At 44.8% G+C, this 15,443-nt stretch overlaps 1 protein-coding gene across 2 annotated transcripts in view; it reads left to right on the top strand.

Annotated features, from left to right (window-relative positions):
* The window catches only part of LOC8034064, a 103,371-nt gene that overhangs the window by 63,786 nt on the left and 24,142 nt on the right, over window positions 1-15,443 (top strand). The window contains exons 6-7 of one of the 2 annotated variants that reach the window (XM_042288913.1): window positions 1,782-1,904; window positions 8,211-8,327. The exons of the other annotated variant lie outside the window; for it this stretch is intronic. Coding sequence (XP_042144847.1) covers window positions 1,782-1,904; window positions 8,211-8,327 — 240 coding nt within the window. The remainder of the gene's footprint in view (window positions 1-1,781; window positions 1,905-8,210; window positions 8,328-15,443) is intronic. 2 annotated transcript variants of the gene reach the window in all.

Genomic DNA, 15,443 nt, shown 5'->3' with positions numbered 1-15,443 from the left:
ATCTGCAGTTGGATTTCGGATATCTTTCTCGAATAAAGGATACAGCTTTTTAAGGAGCGCGTTGATATTGCATACAATTTTTACTAAAGAATTACCCATAAAAGACGGAACACGGACAGCACATCTTCTGACTTTCCGATTTTGAAAGTCGGAAGATGTGCTCTTAGTGTACTGTCTTTTATGCGTAACTCTTTCGTAAAACATCTAGTAAAGGACAGTTTCTTACGGTTACTAGGGGGACTTCTTGTAAATTGTGGTTGTAATTATATACAAGGCATCCTTTTTTTTTTTTTTTTTTTTTTAGGCTTTGCATATTTGTTTAGAAAAGCTGCAAAAGCTTCATTTATCCAGTTTGAGCAGGTGAGTTAAACAGCCAGAAAGGCTAATCGTCGCACTAAATCGAATTAGTAACTAAACTTTGTTAATTAACCTTTTATTTATTTAAAATAAGCGTATGGTTCTAATTTGAAAACTGCTGGGCAATATGAAAAACCACTAAATGTGTAAACTTTCAAAAGATTCAGAACGATTCGGTTATTAAACGTTTCTTATGTGCCCCAAATCTGTTAACTAATTAAGAAGTTGATTTCCACATTTCAGTTAATTTTTCCACCTCTCATGACAGTTATGTTCCTCTGGCTGTACAACTCACCTGCACAGACTCTATTAGTGTAGCTTTCGCAGTTTTTTTTAATGAACAATCCGTAAAGCCTAAAAAAGCCACCATGTATAGCAATTCCCAAATATCCAAGACATATTAATCTATTTATGAAGCGGCGCTGTTTCTTATAAATAAATAACCCTTTTAAATAGAAAAAATGTACAATAGTACTTACTGCAGTTAGAGCACATTATTACTTTCACATAGCCTTTGCTGAGATATTGGGTTTAAAGCAATCGTAAACACGCAACTACTGCTAAACTTTCATCTTTGGAAAACCTCGAGACCGAGAAAAAGAGCGAAAAGGGGACTTCGCCATCTTGATCCCTTTCCAGCTATCTGTGAAGACATTATTTGCGCTTATTGACGTATTCATAGATGAGCACTACTAACCAGCACGAGAAATTCTGCAGTGGTTGATTTTTGGGACCACCCGCTCTTGCGTTCGTAGACGATTTCGTCCCTAATTTGTCTCGTCTGCTCAAAGGAAATGGACTCTTCCAGAAAATTCGGCGAGGCCTTTCCGGCCGTCCCACATAGCACCGCATGGTGTGGTGAATTCTGGAGCCATTCTAGCATGGCCGACTCATGTGCCGCGTGCATTCTGGAAGCGGCATGATCCTTTCTTTCTCATCAGTGCGAGTTGAGAATGCAAAGAAGTAAAGAATATAGCATTCTTTCGTCGGTTACCGCTTTGCCTTCTTTGCATTCTAACATGACTCGATGCTAAACTGACGAGAACCCCTTCTATTCGAGGGTTCACACACCACGCGTCGGTAGTGCGTCGAAAAAATGGCACCTGATACTTCCAGGATCATCTCTTAGATCTTTCGGGGGTGACCTCTCGCGGTTGGCGACATTACGACCGAGGACAGGAGGTGCAATCCCAACTACTTGGCGTAATGACCATTCGGACAGCGTGCGTAAAAAGCACGGTGGAAGCTTGGCGGTGTCGTCAAACCCCGATCTGACACTAGCGAGATGGGACTCGAATGGCAGAAAGCCTTGTTTGTTGCCACCACTTTTGGCTTATGGGTGGGATGTAGACGGACTGTCTGGGCACCATAGTGGTGCTCAAGTCGTGGTGCGGGGTGCTGCAAAAAATGGGGTTGGTTCGCAGGGTGGACGCGTGGGGCATGGTCCAAGGGGCGGGGCGAGGAGAGGAGCCCCCTTGCCACAACGGGGAGCTTGCCTGCCGCCCCAAGCTCTTCTCTTCCGCCGAGGACGGAGAGCCTCCTCCGGGGTGAGTGCGGGGAAGATTCGGCCAAACCTGGGTCGGGGAAGCCAAATTACCTGACACCAAAGTGAATGCTGGCAACGTGTGTGCACATACCGCCTTGTCCGTGTAAAACATTCAAATATATGCGGCGCAAAATGAGGAGACAGAACATCGCTAAACTGGCGTTTTAATAAAAAGTGTATTTTTATATTATTTTTTATACTATGTATTTATTAATATGCCAGTTGTGAGTGCTGTCTTTGTCCTCAAATGTCTTTTGCGCTTTATATATTTATTTCAACGTAGGTCTGCCAAAATGCTTACGTTTATACATTTAAGATAAATTTATATATATTTATTTAGTACATTGACCCAACTAGCCCACCTTAATATTTTAGTAAGTAAATAACCAAAACGGGGCATTTAGGAAGGCATGTGCAAAGTGCCATTTATTTGAGGTTTCTTCGCTTTGAAACAGTTACTGCTGCAGATGCCAGCACATCCAGCATACTCCTTGATGCTTGGGTGGTTGAACGAAGCATCTTTGGAGCTTTCTTTTTCTCAAGCGGCGGCAAAAGAAGTGTGCGTGTAGTGCAATGTACATTGCAGGCGACTCGGCCGACGAGCCAATCCAAATCTCAGAAACACGTCACCCGGAGATTGATTCAGAAACGCGAGCACAATACAAACTTGGCCCTTGTTATTGTTGCATCCTTAAAACGTTTGCAGAATGGCTGGACGAGTGTTTTGAGCTTCCCCGCTTGCTCTTGGAAGTTTCCATGAGTTGGCAGCATGGCAATTGAGTTCACTTTTGCCGCTTAAGTGAGAAAACCTCCAAATATTGGGGAAAGACATCTCGGAGTTTGTGTTGTAAAGACCAAAGTGAATGAGCACACCTAGAGATAGTCAGTTTTTTCTGGCTAAACGTCTGTAAAGCAGAAAACACAGAATTGTGGAGGAGGGGAAGGGGCGCACATCTGTTCCCTTCCAGCCAAGGGGATGCTTACGAAATTACTTCTCTTTTGACATCCCTTTGACATTAGCCACGTCAGATGAACTGAGAAAACTGGAGGGTGTTAAAAAAAGGGGCAAACTTATCCTTGCTGCATTTGAGAATGTGTCACGCTTGCTTAAACGAGCCAATGTTTAAACGCTAGAAGCTAGGGCAACGAGAGTTAGCATAAAATATCTTTATTCCTCCCTTTCTTGGCAAATTTAATATTAGTATTGAAAAATATTACAGATCATCTAGGATCAGTTGCACTGAATGAAGCAATTCATGTCTATACAATGTTTCAACATGTTCATTTTTATCTCGCCAAATGCATGATTGAAAGTCACTCGAAAATGATATACAGTGTAATCCAGTTGCAACCATACCTCATATAACGATGTACTGCTTATAACGATCAGTTTCTAGAGTTTCTATACTAGAAATGCTCAGTTTGTAGTCCAGGTGCAACGATGATTGGTTATAACGATTGAATTTTCGGGTTTTCTCATTATTGTTAAAAGTGGATTTCACTGTATAGTAATGCTTTCTTCCATTGACAAGTTTGCAGCTAATTTCTTAGACAGATGGCTCTCAGGGGATAGTTGCAGTACAGTTAAACCTGGATGTAACGAACCTGTATACAACGAAATCCTCTATTTAGCGAACTTTTTCAATTCCCCGTCGCGATCTTCATAGAAGCGCTTGTATTTGTGAACTCCATGTAACGAAGCGCTCGCACTGGATAACCTTGATTTAACAAACTTGCTCCGCCGCAATCTCCATTTTTTTTTTTTTTTCGGACTCCGATAATTTGAACTTGTTCGATATTTCGAGCCTAAGGGCAGAACCGTGACTTACCCCATTGAAATAGTGTATATTCACGACCAATGTTTCGGACAGCTTGAAGTCCGAAAGTTTGATTATTCGGACAAAATCGTCGCAAGCGATCAGCGGAAACACCATCGAGAAGCGGCCATTTTGAATTCTATGTTGGCTTCCAATGGATTGGCTTGGTTTGGCAGCGCTACTTGGGCTTTCCTGAGTCCTACCGCTAGGTGACGCTATGCTAGGCCTTTTTTTCTCATTTAGCTGCACGTCATCATCATCTTCATTATTATCATTTTGCTTTGTTTTTCGTTCCTTCGCGTCGCCAGTCGATATTTTGCGCTCATGGTTTTGCGCCTCTTATCTCGTTCGCACAACGCTGGCTTGGATGTCATGGCCCTATCTGTTCTTCTGCCGCCGCGATGTGTCATTAAGAAGCGCAGAAAGTACTCAACCACAACGCTAGAAAAGAAAGCAGCAATTCTCAAGCTGACAGAAAGTTGCCGAACGGAAACGGAGGCGTAACCTGAACAAGGCGCTATTTACAGCTTTTGTGAGCCTGCTTGGAAGTAATAAAGGCAAGTTTTTCAATCTGCTCATCTTTGGGACGTTTTTTCGGTCCCTGCGAAGTCCGAATAATCGGTCGGCAACTGTACCTAATATGCAGATATATTCTTGTCCGATTGCCACCAAAGGCGAGCAGCCTTTGGTGTCTACCGCGAGGGAGGTCTTGGATGCCATCGATGTTATGTCCAGCTCTCAAGACGACGACAGTGCTCTAAACGCTTTGGTGTCCTTTGAGCGTGGCGTGCTGCCTTCGCTCGCGCGATAGGTACAACGCAACCTTACAGACTTCTTTTCCACCAAATAAATGATGTGGTGAGTTTGCCCACATGGACTTTTAATTTTCGCTTTCTTTCCACGTGTCCTTTACAAGTTTTTCCGCGAAAACTGCATGTAACGAAATCCTCCATGTAACGAATTATTGCAAACTTTTATCAATTTCGTTATATCCAGGTTTAACTGTATTGTTAAAAAGATAAATAGAAATACTAGGTTCTCATTTTTAAGTGGGTGCGTGTGAGCAGGCAAAATTGCTCCACGCTTACAATGTTCGTCTTTGCGAGGGGGACATGCCTTTTGCAATGTCTCCTATCCAGGCATCTACAAAAAGACTTTTGGGAGAGGTCCCTTTGTTGGATTTTTTAGTATGAAGGTTTGCATTAACTGTCCTAGAACTTCAAAAATATTTCGGCTTCTGCCTTGTCAGCGCAGGACCGAGGAGTGAAAATTGGTGAGAGCAGACTCGACCGCCTGATTCTCTACTAGAGGTTTTCGTCCAGAAATTGAAATACTGAAAAACAACTAAATTTTCGTGAGGACCTAAATTCTGCGAGTGTTGCGGCTCGAATATTATCGCGAAAAATAGAATCCGCAAATATGTTTTCCTAAGGTATCAATTGCATAGCATACCCCCCATAGCAAAATTGGCTTATTGATACTTTAGACCATGGTGTAAGATACACGCTTTAGGTCAGCACATGGTAAGGCTGAATGCACGGCGTGAGGAACCGGATAGCGTTCGTTCGACGGGCATCTGAAAGGCTGCATTATTCCGCGGCCACCCTGCCCGCGGCTGACAGTGTCGCCGGCAGCCAAACAGCGAAACTGTGGGAGAGCAAAAAAATTATTGCGTTGCCATGACACCCCGGTACACCGTGTTTTTTCTACACGTGCGACAAGCTCGCTGGAGCTCTGCGCGTGTGGAGCATGAGGCGGCACGAGCCGTCTTGTGCACTCCTGCCTGCCTCCTGCGTCTTACACCGTGCCCATGGGTCGACGAGTCATCTGCCGGCGCCGTTTGAAACCATAGTGAGAGAAAGAGAGAGTGAAAAGTGAACTTTATCGGCACGTTGCGAGGAGAGCGCTGTCCTCACTTGAAGAGTATTATCTTGCACCGTGCTTTAGACCCATGTTGTTGTAAAAAAAAACTTATCTCCAAACTCCGGTCTAAAAGCATGCTTATCATGCAAGGCTCGTCAAATTATGAGGCGCTGAAGAAATGCAGCCTTCTGAGTTAAGTCCTTATTTCAAACTCTTTTTGTTCGCCTTCCGCTCATTGAAAAGCATGCGAGAAGGGCCTCAGCACACACCTGGTATCGCTGTGCCGCAGCGTTTTTCCGCAACATAAAGTTTGTCTGCTTTCATCGCCGCCACCATGGCAACAAACGCCAAATGAATGGAAGCACGCACGGTACCGCCGCGTGAAGCCAGCAACAGCCGACACCATTTTACGAATGCCGTCTGCTAGCCAAAGCCGAACGTGGTGTGTCAGATTGGCTGCCTTTGCCGGTGCGCCGTTGGCAAAGACGACAAAGCTGAGACAAGCCGATGGCGATTGAGCAAGCGATAGCACAGCGGGATGACTGCAACGGGGGCATTGAAGGTTGTAGTTCATGATGAAATAACAAGGGCAGAGAGACGAGAAAACACAATACAAACGCTGTTGCAGTTGTAGTGTCTACAACACCATAGTCGGTGACAGGTTAGGAGTTCAGGGCGAGAGAAAGGAAGGCTGGGGAGGAGGAAACGTCCCCCTCTTTCCACCATTCTGCCTGCTTCCTTCTCCCCGGCTTTCCTTTTCCTCGCCTGGAGCTCTTAACCTATCACCGACCATACTACGTATATTATTGAGACATTTTATTTTCGCAGTTCTCCTTCGTCAACATTTTCTTTCGTTTACGGTTAGGAATCGTCTACTATTTACTCATCCTGTTTTCAACCGTAATAGATGGTGTATTTTGAACTATTAGTTAAGTACCGTATGGTTTTTTTTTTTTTTTTTGCGCATCTCGCATTTCTGTTGTTTGTTACTTATTGGGTGGTTATTATTTTGTTTTTTGTTGTACAATTGCGGAGCTGCAACGTGGGCAGAAATGCCTTTTTCCTCTTCCGTCGGCCTTGGCCAGCAGAATCAAATAAATAAAAATGAATAAAGAGCGCTGAAAAATACGAACGAGGAAAGAAGTGACAGTGCGAAGCGCTAGGAAAGATCAAAGGAAGATCCATCGGTGGATCCTTAGGGAATGCGTTAGCATGACCCTTGGGGAAACGCGTCCCCCTTTGGGAATCGGTAACGTTGACCCCTTCACTTCTCTGTTTTGGCTTTCTCTTTTGCTTCCTCTATTTTTTGCTGCCTCTCTTTGGCTTTGTTAAGGGTTCAGTGTTATCATTTCCCGAAGGGAGACTTGTGTGGCGTTTCCCAAAGGTCATGCTAACGTATTCCTTAAGAATCCACCAATTTTTTCTGGCCTTGGGGGGTTCTCAATCGCCTGCCTCGCACGCGGCATCCGCTGCCTGACGCTGCTTTCGCCATTCTCCGGTTTTGGCAGCCCGTCTCCTTCGTTCACAATCTGTCTTCTTTTGCCACTTACTTGGACCGGTGCTAGTACTTGGTTCACACTCAATTTCGTAGCACAAGAGAAGGCACACGCCCTCCACACACCTGCAAGTTCAGACTTGTCCCAGCATCCGTGCACTCATTGGCTTCCGCCCCATGGCGTCGCCTCCCTCTCGCCTTTGTTTTTACAGCAGGGCTGTTAAGGGCTAGTTTCCCCAGTATCTTGTCCATCAGCAAACAAAGGATGACACGAAACTCTGGACAGCTAAAGCCATTTGTGAGCTATGGCAGCAACCAGACAATTGGCTTGCCGGTTGCTGGTTGCTGCCGTCGCTCATAGATGGCGTTAGCTGTCCAGCCATTCCATTCTGGCTTGCCGACTTGCGGCCGGCCATTACTTCATTCCCACCATAGTACAGCTTTGCTGGTCTTCCTTCTTCATCTACCTGGAAAGGTTAAAAGTTTTCACTCCTCTCTTCCTCTCTGCACGGCACGCTTCCCTTTCCACTGTTTTGTCCACAGGCACATGCCATCAGCTTTTCCCCGTAAACGCATCAATAAACTGACCCGAATATACTTGGAAAACGTCCTGGTATTGATTAGAGAAGTAGATGGGATCGGGAGGCATGGAAGACTCAGTGCCGGCCATCTTTTGGGCCAACACAAAACAAAGCTGTAGGTAAAGCTTTTTTGCCATGAAGCTGGGATTTTTTCTCTTTCAAGACGGCTCCAGTTGGGGATTTTTGGTGTTTTTCGGATTTTCATTGAACCAACTCGGGGGGGGGGGGGGGGGGGGGGGGGGGGGTTTATTGATGTGTAACGAAAAGCTGACGCGGCTCTCAAACTTCTCAATCCCGAGGAACCCTCATTTGCTGAGGGACCTCTCCCAGTCTCGGCAGCGATGCAGTGAAGCGGTACAAAAGCCTACAAACATTTTGTTAACATGAAGGCGCACGCCAGGTAGTGTTTGGCTCATAGTTCTGCATAGAAGAATAGCTTAGATGTGTAAACCGGGTAAGCGCTTTACTATGGTGGGGGAACGGTCGGGAGTGGGGAAGGGGATGGGGGCACGCATTCTTCGCTGATGGGACGTGTCCTCCGTGGACCGCAGGTACGAGAGGTTGCGGGGCCCGGGAAGGGAGCCGGGCGTCCCTTCGAGGCCCAAGCTGAGGCCAACGCTTTTGCGGAGGAAAAACGCCGTCGTAGCCTCGAAGAACACCCAAGTCGGGTGAGCTCACTTGCCCGCCTCGGGAATGACTTATCTCGTGTACCTATTGCGTCTCGAGAAAGCCCCATTTGCCTCAAGCTTGTAATGGATGGCGCAAATACGCATCGGTGGGTGGTTCGCTAAAAGAATGCTTGAAACGGATGAATACTTAGCGGAGGCAGCCCAGCATGCACTCGGACGTAGCTTTGGAAGATGAGCAAAACATGCCTGGCAAAGTGCTGTACCTCGTTCAGCCCTAACCACGAAGCTTCCATCGTCAGCTTAAAAGTTAACGGAAGCTGATGGAGCCAACAGGGGGACGCTCGTGGCTGTGCTGTCGCTCACAGGGATGCACCAAAGTGCGGGCACCTCCATGACCTTTTCATCGTCTGAACGGAGCAGGGGTGCCCCTGCAGATAACTGCCATCGGCGTACGCTGCCCAATAACGCCCGGAGGCTTACGGCAAGTTTTCTCTCCTTTCTAGTTATAATTGCCTCTTCAGAATAGAATGTAGGCTCGATAAGTTGGAATAGTAGTTTATAACCAGTGGTACTCCTGCTTCGTTAGAGCGGAGCTGTTGCAAAGGTTGAAGGAGTGTCCACATTCTAGAGTGAACGCTTTTCTTGTGGCATCATTACGAATAGATATGGCATATTTTCTTTTAACTAGCTTGTTTTTGAATGAAGTTACATTCTCTCTGAAGTTTGAGCCTTGGGAGCAAATCCCACCTAACCGAAAGAAATGACTCTAAGGTATTTTTTTTTTACCTTCTTTGACATTTTGGGTGGAGAGGCATTTTAATATTGTGCACGCTAGCGGCAAACTTAAAAAAGATATTTCACGAATCACCGTTTGCCATGTTCTGTAAGCATTGAAGCCTTGGGAGAATGCTATGTCCATCCTATACAAAAAGTCCCGATTCATCTGGTGGCTGCAGTCCTTGTCGGAGTACCCTACCGTAAAATGCCGAGCAAGCGCCCACTCAAAATTACGGGATAATCGGGGGAAACTCGGGGATGGGCGCTTGTTAGGTCCGAGAGCAAAAACGCAGAAGGATAGCATAGTCGGGTGGGCCCTTGCTCGGCCCGACCGCCTAATTCAAAATGGCGGCCATTTGATGATAAGGCGTCATCAACCTCTTCACTGAAGACCGGCGCCCCGTCACTCCGCTTGCGTTTCAGCCGTGCTCTTCCGTGGTTCTGTTGCAGGAGCAGTTCGTATTTTGAGTCCCACACGCGCACTCTTACGGTCAATCTTGAATTCACGCGATGTCCGGCTTACATTTTTTCCGTGGCGCCTATGCCATTCAACAACTTCGACTTTCCTAGCAACCGTATACGAGTGCATTGTCCAAACAAGCGAACCGAGCGAACGCAAGCAATGCAGCGCGATGAACACGGAACTAACCGAATCACCGAACAACAAGCGGAAGCGGAGGGGCAGAGGCACACGGGCACACGCGCTAAGCTCTGTGCGGCTTTCCATTCGCTAGATTCTCCTTTCCAACGTAGTGTATCTTCACTGCTTCACTCTTGCCACCGTGCCCTTGCCTCTCTTCCTTTGTACACCAGCTCGCCTGTATCTTTTGTTATTTCTGCCATTTGACCTCTATGCCCGCGGTGCCCGAGTGTTGCCGTATTGCGCCGGAGGGCGGCGGAGAAAAGCTCACCGGAGAAAAGCTCACCGGAGAAAAGCTCACCGGAGAAAAGCTCACCGCAAAACCGGCAGATGCGGAGAAAAGCTCACCGATTTTGTTTTTAACTTAGCGGATTCCGCGCCAAACCTGGCAATTTAACACAATTCGCATTCGTCACTTCATTTAACATATGTCCTTTTTTTTTTTGTAATATTCTTGAAGTTCATTGGACATATTTACTCATTGCTCAAAAATTTCTAATCACCCATTCTGTATTTAAATGAAGCCACAAGTATAAAATCAGAACATCGTACACCGGTAAAAAAGACAGCAATTTATTGACAGCTGACAGTAGGCCGTCGGTAGCTCTGTCAGTTGAAAAGGTTTGTTCTTTGCGAGCTAATATGAACCGTTTCAGCTCCGAATATTGTGCACTGCCTAATAGAAAAAAAAGGCGTTTGTTGATTTAATCAGTGTCCGCTACATGTTTTCTTTCTATTAATTTTACTAACAAACCTTTAGTTGCGAGAACAGCTTCGTCTTGTCGTGTTTGTTGTCTTCACTCAGTCGCCGTCATTTGAGCGGTTTTCATCATGTATAACGTTTGCCAACTCGCCCAATTCTCTCCTTTTCATAATACGAGTTCTTATATAGTTCACGAGTAACAACAATGCCAGTGTGCGGCTCTGAAGGTCATGGGTGGCTCACTGTAGAAGAAGCACTATCCCACAAAGGCAACGTGTGGATCGCCAGCACGAACGGCTAGAAAACGTGCATGTCCGTGGAAGAAAAAAGCCTCGATATCTTACTGACTGTTTTATCCTTTTTTCAAAAGTTAACAAAAGCTTCAAAGACAATTTCAAGCAGCGCGTTGTTGCACATCCACTTCCGGATATTGGCATTTACATTTTTTTTTTTTTTTAGGTTTTAGGCAGACATTATTAAGATTTCAACTTTTTCCTGTTCCTAAAGTTCATAAAGTTTTCAGTTAGGCTTTCGTTGCCTAGAGAGCAGGCCACAGAAAACACTCACTCGCAATTATTATTTTGGGAGCAGTATACCCAATAAGCTTAACAAATATTACAAAACATTAGATTTTCTATTTTACAAAGCTGACGAATTTTAATGATAAATTGACATATGTTACGCATGATCCAACAGCCTTTATATAAATAGAAGAAAAAAAATCGGTGAGCCTTTCTCCGCATACGCTCAATGGCCGGTGAGCTTTTCTCCGCATCCGCCAGTTTTGCGGTGAGCTTTTCTCCGGTGAGCTTTTCTCCGGTGAGCTTTTCTCCGGGATTCGCGCCGGCGCCCTTCGCCTGATTCCCGCGGCGCCCTTTGCCCCCTTCGCCCGCGCTGTCGTGACTCATAGCTTGTGCCGGTCGCTTCAACTTCAGGAGATAACGGCCGTCCGCGGCGACTGGGCGCTTGCCGTGTTCTTCGCATATTTTTTGAAATTTGCCTATAATGGGGGTGGGCGGTTGATGTGTCCTCTGTTTGTTTTTAAAATCGTTGGAAAATAGGGGGTGGGCCCTTAATGTGACATGGGCCCATGTTCGGTATTTTACGGTATGCCAGCTCTGCCCTTTTGTTTTGACTGTTGATCGTGTTTCCAGCTGCACAACAGCTTTCTTCATCACTATTAAACAATGTATTGACTGCAAGACTCCTGACGGGATATATATTACTAACTACAAGCTCTGCAATATGTGGGGGAAACTAAAATTTTCATGAAGAAGCAATTCTATGGCCACAAGTCAGACATTATAAATAAGGAAAATACACCAGTTGCTAAACACTTCAACTTTGAGTACCATAACATCAATACGCATCTGAAAATTACCATCATGGAAAGTGATTTCAAAAATATCACTCGCAAAAATAGTCATATGTATCGAAATTTAAAACACAATGCACAATGCCTAAAGAAAACAGAAAATGTTTAGTTAGGGTTACGTTTGTTTGCTCTTCACTTCACTTATGATTTTTGTTTTTTTTCTGGTGACGCAGTTTTTATTATATACTTGTTACTTTTGTTTTTATGGTGGGTATAGGGATAAAGGGAACACCGCCTTTTGCTATATTTTTTTGGTTTCTGTAGAGCAGTGGTTCTCAAAGGGGGGTCGTCAAAGGCATTCTAGGTGTCTGCAAAGCCCAACCTCACGAGTTAAGCCCGGGAATAAAATTAATTTTCTTAGATTGAGCAGAAACGTTTCAAGTTTCAAGCAAGTTTTCTCGGGCGAGTTTTCTCGTTTATGTGTCAATAAGAGAAGTCTACTTTACACCAGCCCTTAGTTAAATTCATTTACTGAAGCATTATCATATTTAACCTATACCTTTCCCTTCCCCTCACCAAGAATGGGGTCCTCCGTCATTTTTGCCGATCCACGAGAGTTCCGTGAAACAACAATGGTTGAGAACCACTGCCCCAGAGACTGCCACGACCGGGTTTTCCACGTTGTTGCGTTTTTTGCTATAGCGTGCCCGTGCGTTGTGGCAAACGTCGCCCCCTGCGTGCGGGTTGATTTTCGGGGTCGACTCAATTAATATTACTTTCCTTCTTTCTCTCAATCTCGGACCGAAACGTTCTGCAACATGAATCTCCCTACACTTGACAAAAAGCAGGCTCTGCTCGAAACGTCGAAAACAAAGCCTCCGCTGCCACTCACAATTTTTTCTAGGTCGCTTTATGTCGTAATTTCACGGTAGCAACCCTATGTGCAGCGATAGTTTGTCTGCTTTTTGCACAGCAGTTGCGATGATGTCAGAACGTCGAGCTCTTATTGGCTAATTGTAAGGAATAGTGGGTAGACCTCAAGGCATCTAGCATTGAGGTCTACCCACCATCCTTTCAACCAAAGCAAGTCGGAGCTCGGAGTCGTTCTGACGTCACCGCAACTCCCGTGCAAGAAGCAGACGACTTGATCTCTGCATATAGATCCAACTAGCATGAAGTTTGGGGTATCCGACTAGCAGTGAGCTCTTGCAGGTTGAGAAAAGCGGGACAAGCTTACTCCTTGCACTTTAGCAGAGTAAATGCTGCAGGAAGCCACCAATCATAACCACGTATTCTAGACCAGACACCTTCTCTCATGCTAAATATTCTTTCATTTATAATATGCGATGCATGCAAATTTCTGTGCTCTTAAAAATGGCCACAAACGTGGGATGCCCTTTAGAACTGTTAAGATTGTCGCCTTAAATATTTTCGTTCGATGCTTTAAACCTAAACAGCTCGCAAGCACCGTACATACTTCTGCTAGACAATTAAGAAAAAACCTGCACATCGACGCTTTCTTTATACTGTTCCTTTGGAAACAAAATCTAAAACTAAATTTTAGTTTTACACCAAATGAAGAGAACAGTGGGGTGTAGAAGCCTTTGTACGTATTTATTGGATGAACTATTTCATTTGGAGTAATTTTAATGAACTGGTTTCGTAGAAATGGTTAAATAAAGCTGTAAAGCTCTCTGCAAAATAAATATATATTTATTTATTTTTTTTTAAATTGGCATCTCACCATTTTATTTTTTGGCATTTTTTAAAACTTTACAGAGGTAGCTTATTTTTTAATGCTCATAAAAGTTTGCACTGTATGTAATTCGATCTGAAGCATTGGAGATAATTGTGTAGGAAATCAAACTCGAATCTATCTTAAAATGCACTCAAATTTGTTTTTTATTTTTGCATAACTACGCAGTTTACTAAAACCCCTAGTTACCTTATTAAGGATTCTTTTCACCTCAACGTAATTCTATTGAGCATAGCTATTCATAGATTTGCTTACTGTAGGCATCGGTGAACAGCTTAAGAATGATGGTGTGTATTAAATCTTTTGGCCATATATGTTTTTATTATCTTACGCACTCCTTATCTGAATTGCTACCAATATAGCACTTGCCTCAACATTCACGTTTCAATCATTTATAAAAGCACCTTCAGTAGCCACGTGCCACTGTATTACACAAACTCAACTCTGTGACGTCACGGCGCGGTGGTGGCGCGTCGGGCGCACTTCCGGTCTGGGGCTGTGGGCAGAAGTCCCCATGCCAGACGTGTATTCCTGCGTTGTTTTGAAAAGAAGCAGACAAAAACCTGCCTTGTCACAACGCCACGACTGAGGCCATACCAAAAGAGTCGAGAAAGGTTTCAAGGTCAGTTTTCACATGCTCGGTTTTCTGAGAATCTGGATATGAGCCGTGAAAAGGGAAAAGCAGACGCCGTCGGACAACGATTGCTTGGGCGGGAAGCACTTTGGGTTGAATTCATGGATACTTGCATTCATCATATTTATTTGTTTTGTTCCAACATGAACGCCAGAAAACTGTCAAATTGTACGGACTACCTGCTGACTACGTTCAGTGCGTCCTCAAGTTCAAACGGCCGCCTGATCGTTCGAACTGTCGTCTGCTCTCTCGAATGTTTCTGCTTGTCGTCTGCTCTCTTAGACTACGCCGGCCCGTAGACCAAGTGTTGGCCCGGTACTTGTGATAAGATGTAAGTGCAGGCCTCAAAAGACTTAAGTTTGAAGGTTGGTAAGCAGGCTCGATGTAAACAGGAGATACAAGGAGATGTTGATCATTGTTACCTGTGACCATCACAGACTTGTTATGCCTGATTCACTTGGTCAGATTCTGCTTGCGATTTTCAGTATCGACGTCGACCATCTCGGCTACGGTTCACGCTTTTGCAGCCCGAGCGGCGTCGCGACTAAAATTTGCGAGCGAAATCTCTTTGTGTGAACCAGGCTTTAGCGTACATACTGCGGCGTTCACGCTGAATGAATTGCCACATGTCACATTATTCAGGCAAAGTTTTACGATGTAACGAGCCTCGGTAATTTCGCTGACGCCGCTCAAGTAGTCGGGCATCGCCAGGAAGACGTAGAATCAACAATTCGAACGCGAAAAAGGGCAGGGGGACTCACACCGTCGCCGACAAGATCTCATTTCAATGATTTGTTTATGGGCGACGGCGAGCTTCTTGCCCACACCCCCATCGTGCATGCGCGGCGCCAATGGCGTCCGCTAGGGGCGCCCTGGTTTGTTTGTAAACATGAGTTATTGTATAGTGAGGGTTCTTCATTTTAGGGTTTTATAGATTTACAGATTATGGCGATAAACAGTTTCAAACTGATATTCAGGAAACAATTACGATTCTCATTGTCCTTTTTTTGTTGAAGTTTTTGGGCAGTATTTTTGCTTGAAAGATACTAGACGCTACTAAATTGCCTGCAGAGATCATTTACGCAACTTAAAATATTTCGGCTGGTATTTCAATTCGAAATTGTAGCTGCTTCTGCAGTTGTGTCATGGTACATGGTTCGTTTTAAGTGTTTAGATATCACTTTGACCGAGCCTTGGTAGTCTGCTTTAGTCTGGGAGAAACTGGGTCTAGCCAGACTTTGAGTAAATTGCTCGAGGTGTGAACGTTAGGTAACATTAAGTTTTGCATGGAGACGGGGAACCCTATTTGTAAGGTATGTGGAGAATTCCA

The sequence above is a fragment of the Ixodes scapularis genome, unplaced genomic scaffold (genome assembly GCF_016920785.2).
Source record: "Ixodes scapularis isolate PalLabHiFi unplaced genomic scaffold, ASM1692078v2 PGA_scaffold11__112_contigs__length_91849675, whole genome shotgun sequence".
Taxonomy (NCBI): domain Eukaryota; kingdom Metazoa; phylum Arthropoda; class Arachnida; order Ixodida; family Ixodidae; genus Ixodes; species Ixodes scapularis.
This window is presented reverse-complemented; position numbering and strand designations above follow the sequence as displayed.